This window comes from Choloepus didactylus, chromosome 1 (assembly GCF_015220235.1).
Source record: "Choloepus didactylus isolate mChoDid1 chromosome 1, mChoDid1.pri, whole genome shotgun sequence".
In the NCBI taxonomy this organism is placed as follows: Eukaryota; Metazoa; Chordata; class Mammalia; order Pilosa; family Megalonychidae; genus Choloepus; species Choloepus didactylus.
In genome coordinates, this window is record NC_051307.1 from 95427839 (window position 1) to 95440116 (window position 12278).

The 12278-nt window shown below is 33.4% G+C and overlaps 1 protein-coding gene across 20 annotated transcripts in view; it reads right to left on the reverse strand.

Moving 5' to 3' along the window:
- Positions 1–12278, reverse strand: part of DLG1 (discs large MAGUK scaffold protein 1) — a 369115-nt gene that overhangs the window by 225377 nt on the left and 131460 nt on the right. Inside the window, exon 1 of one of the 20 annotated variants that reach the window (XM_037837820.1) lies at positions 4436–4941. The exons of 18 other annotated variants lie outside the window; for them this stretch is intronic. In XM_037837820.1, coding sequence (XP_037693748.1) covers positions 4436–4669 — 234 coding nt within the window. In that variant the 5' untranslated portion in view covers positions 4670–4941. Of the gene's footprint in view, positions 1–4435; positions 4942–12278 lie in introns of those variants that run through there. One more of the 20 variants, XM_037837826.1, reaches the window with a different exon arrangement.

Genomic DNA, 12278 nt, shown 5'->3' on the forward strand with positions numbered 1-12278 from the left:
AGCTATCAAGTTTTTTTGTTTGTTTGCTTGTTTGTTTTTCTCTCTTTCTCTTGCCTTTTTCTTTTGCCTCTCTGCCTTCTTTGACTCTTCCTCCGTCTCTGTGGAAGAAATGTCCTTATATAGAGAGTGGTGATGGTGCTCAATACATAAATAACATGACTATTCGGGGGACCAACGATTGTTTACTTAAGACGGAATGTATAGTGTTTGAACAAAACCATCTTAAAAGAAAAGGGTTGATGAAGAAACCTTGAGGGCACTACACTGAGTGAAATAAGACAGACACATAAAGGCAAATATTGCAGGTTCTCACTGATAAGAACTAATTATAATATGTAAACTCATACACATGAAATATAAGTTACCAGGATATAGAATGAGGCTAAAGAATGGGGAGCAGTTGCTTATTATGAGCAGAATGTTCAACCAGGGTGAACTTAAATATTTGGAAATGGACAGGGGTGATGGTAGCATGTAATGAGAATAACTAACAGTGCTAAAAGGTGTGTGAAGGTGGTGGGAAGGGTAAGCTCAGAGTCACGCATGTCACCAGAAGGAAAGCTGGGATGGGAATGTATAAAACAGTGAATCTTGTGGTGGACAATGTCCGTGATTAACTGTACAAATATTAGAAATCTCTCTCACGAAGTAGAACAAATGTATATCACTATAACTAAAGGTTAATAATAGAGAGGCATATAGGGAAAAAATATATACCTATCGCAAACTATATACTACAGTTAGTAGTATTTTAACATTCTTTCATCAACAGTAACAAATGTACTATACCAAAACTATGAATCAATAATGGAGGGAGGGTAGTGGGTGTGGTTAGGGATATCGGAGGATGTGAGTTTCCTTTTTTTTGTCTTGCTTTTCTGAAGTAGTGAAAATGTTCTAAAAATTGAAAAAAAAAAATTGTGTTGATGGATGCACAGCTGTATGGTGGTGCCGTGGGCAACTGACTGTACACTTGGATCTTTGGATAGTTGTATAGTATCTGAACAATCTCAATAAAACAAACAAACAAACAAACAAACAAAGCAAACACAAAATATCCCACAATGTAAACTTTTGGGACACAACCAAATAATAAAATTAGAGATAGTTCATAAGCTGCGTAATTATCACTATTGAGAGGAGACTGAAAGCGGTGAGGAAAATCAGGTACATAGGGAGTATGTGTGGACAGAGAATAAAATGAAGAATGGAGGGGAAGAAAAGGGAAGTAAAGGAAGAGAGAAGCTGCTGTGAAGAACTAAAGGCACTGGTGAGGAAAGAGAGAAAACCCAAGAAATATGGAATCATGAGGGCATTTTATACATCATGAAAGATCATGATACCAGGGTTCAGGTGATTGAAATGGAAATTAACGAATAAATTCAATAAATGTTTATTGAGCATCAACTATGTGCCAACGCCTATTATAAGAGGTGGGATCCTGAGGAAATTTATAACCACCTGGTTTCCTTATCATTCAAAAAACATTAATTGTATTGGAATAGCTAGAAGTAAATACCTGAAACTATCAAATTGCAATCCAGTAGCCTTGACTCTTGAAGACGACTGTATGACAATGTTGCTTACAAGGAGTGACAATGTGATTGTGAAAGCCTTGTGGATCACACTCCCCTTTATCCAGTGTATGGATGGTTGAGTAGAAAAATGGGACAAAAAACTAAAGGAAAAATATGGCGGGAGGGGGCGAACAATTTGGGTGTTCTTTTTTTACTCTTATTTTTTTTTATTTTTGTTTTCCCTTTTTCTGGTACAAGGAAAATGTTCAAAAAATAGATCGGGGTAATGAATGAACAACTACATGATGGAAGGTGAACAACTGATTGTACACTTTGGATGACTGTATGGTATGTGAGTATATCTCAAAATTGAATTTAAAAAAAACACTGATTTCCTACTAAGTGCCAAATACTAAAGTAGAAATCTCACAACATAATCTCAGTTATGAACATGAATACCTCCAACAGAAAAGTAATTTAAACCAATCAGTAAGGTAAATTTTCCTTTAATTTGTAGGTCATACATTGGGGGAGGATATTAAATCAGAGCAACGATTTTCAAACTAATTAAATTAGTGATTTAATGACAAATCTCCAATCTGCTGAAAGTAGCATATGGCAAAGTTATAAAGAATTAGATTCCAAGTTAATCTTGCTATCAAATCTCAGAAAGGAATTTTTATAACAACTTCGAAATGAGAGACCTAGTAATCACCTCTGCTTTAGTCCACTACAGTACAAAACACTATCATACTATTATGTTCATAGGTATATAGTAGATGTTCAACAAATCACTAAGAAATTCCATTAATCTACTTTCTTTTTAAAAAAACACAAATCCATTCTGGAACTACAAAACAAAATTGCCTGATATGAGGCTCAGTAGACGAAATACATTCTATCATGAATTGAGATCCAATATTTTGTCCGGTGAAATGAATTCTAATGTATTCTAACACAATATTTGGATAGATAAAATAACCAACTAATTTTCATCAGTTAGAAAAATGTACAGAATGAAAAGTGACATACTGGTACTCCAGAGTAGGAGAAATAAAACTACAACCTCTGACCTTATGTCTCTACTTCTAGAAGTGAAATGCAAAGGTAATAAAAAAGACAAGCGTCAAGAAAGATAAATAAAAGAAATTAAAACTAACTCATTTATCAGTATACAGAAATGATCTGAACTAAAAGGGGTGAAAATTTTTAAATACTTTTGTCACTTCAATTGCAAATAAAGGTCATTATTAAAATTCTGATTCTGTTTTAGTGCAGTATCATGGCAACTTTTTGCTCTCTTAAGTGACTACCATGTAACTCTGTGATTACAATAGTTCTAAGTGAATTAATATGCCTGTCTTCTTTTGTAGGACCTCAATGAGATACTAACTTAAGATTAAGTACAGATATATGAATGGTTGTGTGTGCATACACATATAAATAATATTCATATAAAGTCTGTTAAACTTTTTGACATCCTTCTTGTTGATAATGGAAAACACTTAATATTAATCTACAATGAGCAACACCACACAGAAAACCAAACATTAAAGCTTTGTTCCTTGTGTCCTTTTTTGATATGTGTAACTGCAGCCAAAATCAATTAGTTAAATTCTTGGGGCAATTTTCAATCCAAGAGTTAAGTCAATCACTGCTACTAAATGAGTTTGATTTTAAGAAACTTCAGTGCCTACAAGAAAATAATTGACTGCTACTACCCCCATTAATTCCAATTCTCTTTAAAATATGTAAGAAAGATAAGTATAATTTTTTACTTAAGAAAGCTGAGATTATTTTTTAAATCAAAATTAAGACAATTCTAGTAGCCCAAAACAAGAAACTGCTGACAATTATAGTTCATATTTATTGTGTATCTTCTAGTTATTTTTAAAAGATGATTTAAAGGAATTTAATTTTCTAAGGCTCTAAGGAATGTGTAGGCATATGTATATATTTTGTTAATTTAAATATTATTGATGCCAAAGAACAAAAGCATTCTCAACTTGTCTTTAAATTAGACTAATTCTTATCCTTCTGTTTTTACTGAAGTTGAATGAATATCTGTTATATATTTGAAATTAAGAATATCTCCCCCAAACTAACCTTCTACTCCAAACAATAGGTATTTCACTCAAACTAGTAATTTTCATTCATTTGTTCCTCCTATTTTAAATACTCATTTTCTCAAAAAGGAAGGTATGTTACTTTTTAAAAAAATATTTGGAGACTTTTAGTATTTTTTCTTACCTCTTTAAAATGTCATTTGAATATATGAAAAAAACTCAAAAGATCATGTAATTACAGAAGTTGATTAACTTCAAGTTAACCCTAGATAATACATATTTATAGAAATGGCAGGATGCAGCAAATCCCTTCAAGTAAACCATAACTTAATGTACTTTTAAGATATAAATATACATAATACTAGCCAGCTATATTAAATTTTTTTTTCTCCAAATACTGGAGAATGGAAATGTTTCAAATTACCTTCTGTTCCTTTACAATAAGAATCTCACTAAGGTTATCTAATGTCATATAAAAGCTAGTCAAACAGATATTCTCTCTGGCTAGGCATCATACTTTATAACATTTAACACAGTCTAAAAATAGAGATAAGCATTATTAATTTACGTTTTAATATATGAATCAATGGTTTCATATTTTTAGAGAAGCCATTCAACAAAAACTGAGACTGTTTTGTTTGGCATTACATAACAGCATAAGGGAAAATATTTTTTGTGCCCCTTTTCGTGATAAAGACCTGCATAGATGGACCGAAAACATACATTTCTGCACATCAAAGATTTCAGTGCATTAAGACTACGCTTTTAAAAAGAAACCTGTACTAACACATTTTTGCAAATCAAACGTCAACAGAAATATACTGAAAATAATTTCAACAAGTGGTATGTTACCTGGGTGGAGCTGGTGGCTACAGAAATGCAGTCAATAAAGCTGTGTCTTCGAGAGAAAAACGCAACTATCTGCTGCCAGCGTGAAGGTTCTGGCTCAGCTTGCAGTTCATCTGATGAGCCCTTTTTTGCCCAGTGTTTTTGCTTTGGGCCTACCGAGCCATGGCTAGAACTAGTATTGCCTCCTCGACTGGCTCGAGAGTACAGAAGTGTGTTGTTTCCAAAAATGTAATTCATCTCTGCAGCCCTGCAGGTGGTTGCCAAGCAGTCTTACTTCTCTACCAGCTGCTGAGTGGTGAATGATCAGTAAAGACTGCAGCTAGAATTACAGCAGCATCACTTGTAGATCAGGGAAAATAAAAGCCTTGAGAAATGATGCTCAATTTCTCTATAATTTCTTCCCATGAAAGAGCAGTATCTTCCCTCTGTGCCTGTTAGCTGTATAACGGCTGAGTTTATTTTTGCAGACAAAAAAGACGGCATAAGGTGAATTTCTCTCTTATGATTGTTTTTTCACCAGCATCTGCAGGAACCAAAAGCTGCTCTTTTGTTAGCTGATAACTAGACGGACTGAAATCCAGGAAGTGAGGTCGATTAGCAGGTAAAGAAGGCTGTTACAAACACTGGACTACATAAAACCTTTGGGGCTGCCTGATTTAATACACTGGGTGGAGAAAACCTGGATTACTAAGTTTCAATTACAGCCTTTAGTAAAATCCAATGGCATTTTTTCTTACATAAATTATAAACAGGAAAAGAATTAAAAAATACAAGAGGATTCTCTCTGCCAACAATTATGACTGTTTAAAATAATTTTTTCAGGAGGCTTTTGTCATTCACAAACACATTTCTACATCATGAAGACGCTTATGTTAATTAGCATCAGCAGCTCTAAGTTTTTTTTAAAGGTACTATCACGTTAAATCCTAAGGATTTAATGATAAAGGGAACTCTATTTGTAATGTAGCAAAATTATTTTATGCAACATATCCATTTTAATAGATTAGCAAAATAAATATTTGACTTCCGGAACTTTTATGATAAAAGAATTATCATCAATAAACAAATTATGAGCACCATGCCTCGCATATATTATAATCATTAAGATTACAATGTTATGAATTTGTAAAAATTTATTGATCTAAGATAGATCTCTATTCTTTATTAAAAAGCAAACGAACGCAATGTTACTAAGTTTTTTGTTTTATAAACATTGAAATGTGTTTTATTCAATATAAATATCACTTTGGTTAACAAAATAATATTATTTAATTGCTAAGTGGATGTTTTCTAACATCTAATATCTAGGTCTGTGTTTCTCAACATAGTAGTAGACCACCATAGACTCTCCTGTGGTGTTGATATAAAATACAGATTGGTGCCTTCTCTCCACAAGAATCTCAAGGGATGGGATGTAGGAATTTTCAGTTTTTTAACAAGCTCCCTAAATTATTCTAAGAACCACAAACTCTTAAGACTGTTCTATTAACACTATGCTGATACATATTATAATATATGGTCATTTAAATAAATATACAAAAAAACTGCTGCTTTATAATTTACTTTTATATAAGTTTATATAATTTATATAATTGGTTTATATAATTTATAATGGAATAATTAATTTTTAAATTGACATAAGCATACCATAATCCCAAATGCAGTCATAGTTATTTTTTCAGATATGGATTGACAAAACCTTGCTTACCTATGTGCTTACCAGCACCAACTAGATATATGCAGCCTACTGGAGAGCAGTACTGGCAAACTACAACCTTGGTGTCCATTGCAAATGCTGGCTCATGCTTTCTATGACTCCATTTCTAAGATACAGACATATGCTCAATAAGGGACAAGAGCCATGTGACACTTTTGGGCGTAAAATGCCTTGCAACAGAAATTATAGAAGAAAGTTTGGGGCTTCTCCCCAAGGACTGTGCAGGCAGTACCAGCAATTCTGTGGCCCTATACAGACTTATCCCATCCATTTGGAGCCAAGAAATAGAGGAAAACCCTAAGAATCCTCGCTGAGGGGAAAAACTGAAGATCACCTAAAAAGAAATGCTTTACTATGAACCAGGTACTTAATAAAAAACTAATTTAGTCAACAGATGAGTGGATAAACAAAATGTGATATATAAATATCATGGAATACTACGCAGCAGTAAGAAGCAACAAGGTCCTCAAACATATGGCAACAAGGATGAACCTGGAAAAAATAACTGTGAGTGAAATAATTCAGACACAAACAAGAGAGATATTGTATGTTACCACTTCTATGAACTATTTGAACAATGTAAAATCAATGTCTTATAATATAAGATAATTCGGGACCTTGTGATAGACAGCAGCTAGAGAGGGGGAATGATAACCTAATATGTCCAGATATGTTAATGATGGTGAATTCAAAGGTATGGTAATGGATAGGGGTAACAAGTGTTTGTTAATGGGATTATAAGTATAAAAGCTGTACTGAAGGCGAACAGGAATGAAAGGGGTTGTTTAAAGGCATGTTTCCCACAGATCAGCACCACAAATATAGACAGGAGCTTGCATGATATACTACTTCTAACGTATGACACTAGCACAGAGAGTTGACAACAGAAGGGAATATGGGAAAAATTTACATACTGCATACTAGGGACTATATTAATAGGAATACCACACTAGCATTACACAAATACTAGGGACAAATAATTAGGGGCTGACAAGACCTACCAGATGTTTTGATTCATGAGAATTGTTTAAAATGAAGAGTTATGAGCATTTACAACTAAGTGATGATAACATGAGATATGGATGGATTGTTGTGGACAGCACATATGCTATGTGAACTTAGGAACCCCCTACTTTATAAGTCAAGCCCTTGATATTAAGGCGTGCTCAGGTGAAACTAATGGCTGTAGAGAGGAGGCTGAGCTCAGCTGTAATTACACCTAGGGGTCTCCTCCAGACAACCTCTTTTGTTGCTCAAATGTGGACTTTCTCCCTCTAAGCTTAGTTCTGCAAATAAATTCATCACCCTCCCCCCAATGTGGGACAGGACCCCCAAACTGAATGACCCTTCCTGACAACGTGGGAAATGGATTCCAGGAATGAGCCTGACCCTGGCATTGAGGGATTGAGAATGCTTTTTGACCAAAAGGGGGGAAAGAAAGGCAACAAAATAAGGCTTTAGGGGCTAAGAGAGTTCAAATAGAGTTAGGAGATTGTCCTGGAGGTTACTCCTATGCAAATCTCACCTAGATAAGCCAAATGACCACAATATGATAGGCCCAAGTCAATAGTGGTCCCGAAAACCTTAAAGAGTGCCCGGATCCCTATAAAGGTTTCACTCACTAAGTTTATTCATCAGAAACGTAGACCCTTCAGAGTGCTCTATGCCAGCTAAGTCCCAAAACCTAGAGGCAACAGCCTCTTTAAGAATATCAACTAGATGTGTCCCCTTTGCTCATAAAGTTGACACCCCTTTTCAAAATGAACAGGTTAGGGTGGTCACTGCATAGACATTCCCGAAGATCAGGAAAGTGACTGAACTAGAGCAAACGGTGGCAACAGACAAGATGGAATTTAACAAAGGATTATGAATGCTGAATCTTTATGTAATTTTCTTTTTCTTAGTTGCTAGAATATTAGAATAGTTAGAAGGAAAGAACTGAAATGGTGAAATTGTAACCCATAGCATCCTTTGAAATTTGTTCTATAACTAGATAAATGGTAGTCTGAAAGCTATACCTTTTTGTATATATGTTGTATTTCACAATAAGGAAATAACTGAAAATATGGTACTATAATCATAATAACTTTGGAAATTTCCTATGTATCCACTGGTTTAAATCATACTTTGAAAGACATTACCTTTTTGTATATATGTTATATTCCATAATAAGGAAATAACTGAAACTGTGGAATTGTAACCTTTAATATTCTTTGAAATTTGCTACTTGTTAAATTGCACTTGGAAAGTTGTGACTTTTATGTATATATTTTACATTCTACAATTAAAACAGTGGGGAAAAAAAAACCTAATTAGTAAGGTTTATACCAAGTGCTGTAGTACTTGGTGTGGACCCAAAATATTGTGCCTTGATTCATATCTGATGAAAACCCAAGGAAAGAAAAAAGCATAAAATTGATAAAGGCTCTATTATTCTGGACTAGTATGGATGAAAATAATGAATACAAAAGTCAAACTCATCTCCCCTACCTCAAGGTGCAAACACAGCAAGACCTTAATGTGCATATATTTCTTCTCCTGTAGTGCCAAAGAACTTGGGAATAATCTAAGGTTGACAGATCATTCCATTTCATATTTTCCCTGAGCATAGAGAAGAAATACTTCTCAATGTATGGATTTCCTATTCAAATCCACTCATGTCAAGAAAACAGCCTTGACTTTTGAAACAGGCTGTTTTATGAAAATGTCCTATTGTCATGCCCAGGATCACCTCATCCATTACCCAGCAGCCAGTACATGGATACAAACCCATGTGCACATCTAAATCACAAACGGTTTCACATGATTTGATTGGGAAGAGGAGAACGCAACCAACTTCTCACTGATCTCTGCTCTAGAATAGCAGGGCTAAAAATAAACTCCACCCATTAAAACAAAATTTAAGCTCATTCTTGAAAAACCTGGAAGGTCTATTTAAAATCATGAATTTTAAAAATAATACTCAGATACATTAACGGACAACGAGTCACTATTAATATTTTGATATGCTATATAAAGAATTAACATTCTTTCTTCCTATACAGTTTTCTTTTTCACAAAGTGAAAGTAATTTAATCTATAGAACTACATCCATTCAGTGATTATTATGTAACCTAAAATATGATTATGAAAAATATATGACTGCAAAAAATGTTTAATTTTATAACATTAAGTGGAGGCAAAGATAGTTCAAAATGTTATACAGGATAGGACACCAATTATTTGTACGTATTTCCAAACTCACAAAGAAACCCAGGCTTCGCGTATTAAGTAACAAAGGCAACTATTAAATAAACCTAGTGAAAATTCTTAAAAAGTTGAAGGACTAAAAGGAAAAAAAATTGAAACTCTAAAATACTAAAGAAAATTACTAAGTAACTACGAAGCCACTGTAAAAAGAACATATTATTCATTTTCTTTACCCCTTTACCTTTATAAAGGGTTATTAAACTTCAAAACATATAACTATACTGAGAGAAGATAAGACTGAAAATGAGAGTAAGAAAAAAAAAAAAAAAAAAGAACAACAACAACAACAAAAAAGCCCTGATTATATATGTACAAATCTCTTCTGTAGGAGCACCATCTAGTGGGCAAATTTTCATGTAAGCTATATACTCACCTAAGTATACCATGGCCATTCAACAAAGATACAAAGATAAAATTCAACAAATATTATTAAGTTCCAGATTTGTGAAAACAAAGTTGATTTCAAAAAGTCCCCATCGTGTACTGAAAATGGGGAAGATTCTACTCCTGTTGCATTCAATAGGCTTATACTTGCTTACGTTCATTCTTCTGCTACCTCCATTTCCCACAATTTTTGAGAAACTAAAAAACTATCAACTGCTGACTGCTTTAAAACCAAAGAAATGACTCGTGCATAAAGAAATGACAGAAATAATTCTGAGAAAATAGAATACAAACATATGTATGCTAGTAATGTAAATGTTTGTAAGAAAAACACAAAACACAAAAGCTATGCAACAGGAAATGATTATATTTGAATACATAAAATTCTGTACAAGCAAAAATCAAACAGCAGAATGAACTGAATGGGAAGAAAATGTGGTCTTTCATGTGCAATACATGAAAATCAGAAGACTGACATTGTTCATCATAAATGAGCCCTTAGTAATCAGTAAAAAGTAACTATTATTTCATGAGAAATTAAAACATTCCAAGAAAAATGAGAACATAGAGGGAAGTGATATACAAATGACTTTTAATGATGTGATGATCAAGTTTGATGTTCTTTGTCAGTATTACATCATCAAAGATTAAAAATTCTGACATATAATATTTGTACAGTTACATAATATTTGTACAGGAAAGAGGGAACTCTCATTTACAAACACTGGGAAAGAGGATATGAGGACTGTCTTACATTTAGAGGGAATTTTGAATTTTCACTCTAAATGTAAATATGTATATCCTATGCTTCAGCAGTTTCAAGTCACAGGAATTATTCCAATAAAGTAGTGGGCCAAATTCAAAATAATTTATATAGAAGCATGTTCAGTGCAGAGAAAATTTGTAGCAAATATAAAGACCTATTAAAGAATGTGTAATCAATAAATTTACGTCTCTTTTACCAAAAGAGGTAAAGCTATATAACCAAATTAGAACAAGTGGCTCAAGAAAGCGTTAAAAGGAAAATAAATCACGGTCCCCCAAAGCACTACTTATCTTGGATTTCAAGTCCCTCTTAAAAATGTTTACTTTACACATTATCAGTCTGACAAAATTTTCCTTGCCCTTGAAGACAAAAGCAAAATATGAACTCCCTGAATTCCTCAATGATTATTGCAACCTCCCATACACTAAGCAGCACACCTATGCCCTCATCACTTCATTTAACTCTGAACCTATTTTGAAAAAGGCCTGGATTTGTTTATTCAATTTACCGTTCTCACCATTTTTCCTACTTCCCAGCTTATTTTCAGTTTTAGGAATCTTGTTATTATTCTTGTTAGAATCACACTACTCTTCTATATTTATGGCTGTTTAAAATCTAAGCTTATTTTAAAGATTCTTATTCAGCCACAAAAATCTAGCCATTTTTTTTTACTATTATATTGCCAATTTCTTTGGCAATGGCAAGACATATTCTCTTTCACAGTACTAAATTATAAGATCATAATTACTTTTATCCCAATCCCTGAATAAAGTAACTTTCAATCAGTGTCTTATTTCATTCATTATTTTCAGGAATGTTAACAATCACCATCAACATTAGAACCTAATAGATTACTAACATATTTCATAGTGGCAAATTGGGCCACATCAGCTCAAAACTTCGCCCTCATTTCCTAACAAACACCCTAACTATCAGCTACAATATCATGAACCCACCCATACGTTTGCAGTTTCCTCTGATTATCACCCTACTGTATTTATTTACCCCAATAACTTTCTCCTTCTCTGACTTGGCATCTCATACACAGGCTTCAACACCCTGCTCAAATGTCAACTTTCTTTTTCAGAAAACTCCAACAATTTAATATTTTCCTCTATTTTTTTCTTCCTGTTACATCATTCTGTATGAAAACTCGCTGAATAAAGAATACTACCAAAGACCTGCCAAAAGATCTAAGAGTTGGGCATGTGCAAATTGACTTTGGTCATCTGTAAGATGACCAGAAATCCAAAACATCAGAGACAAAAGAATATACCCTAGGAGACTTTCTGGACTGAAATAAGACATAAATTACAATAATTCAGCCAAGAGAAGAGAGAAAAAAAAGGATTAGCTTGACAAGAACAGCATATAAAGCATGAGGCGTGTGGAATTCAAGTCTTCTAAGGTTCTTATATTGTTCAGAATGAGGGTAAGGGATATTTATTAACTTAAGATTTTGATAAGTTAAATACATACATTAAAATTTCTAGGATAACCAATAAGGAGAAGAGGAACAAAATTAATAATTACCAAGCTAATAAGAAGGAAAAATGAGCTAACAGAATGTAATCCAAAAGAAGACATGAAAGAAGGAATGTCTTTTATCTTAAAAATTAAGAAACACTTTTGTAAATACCTCATAGGGCAAAGAAAAAAAATCATAAAGGAAATAAAAAGAAAATGCTAGAATGATAACATTACATATTAAACTTTGTGGAATATAGCTT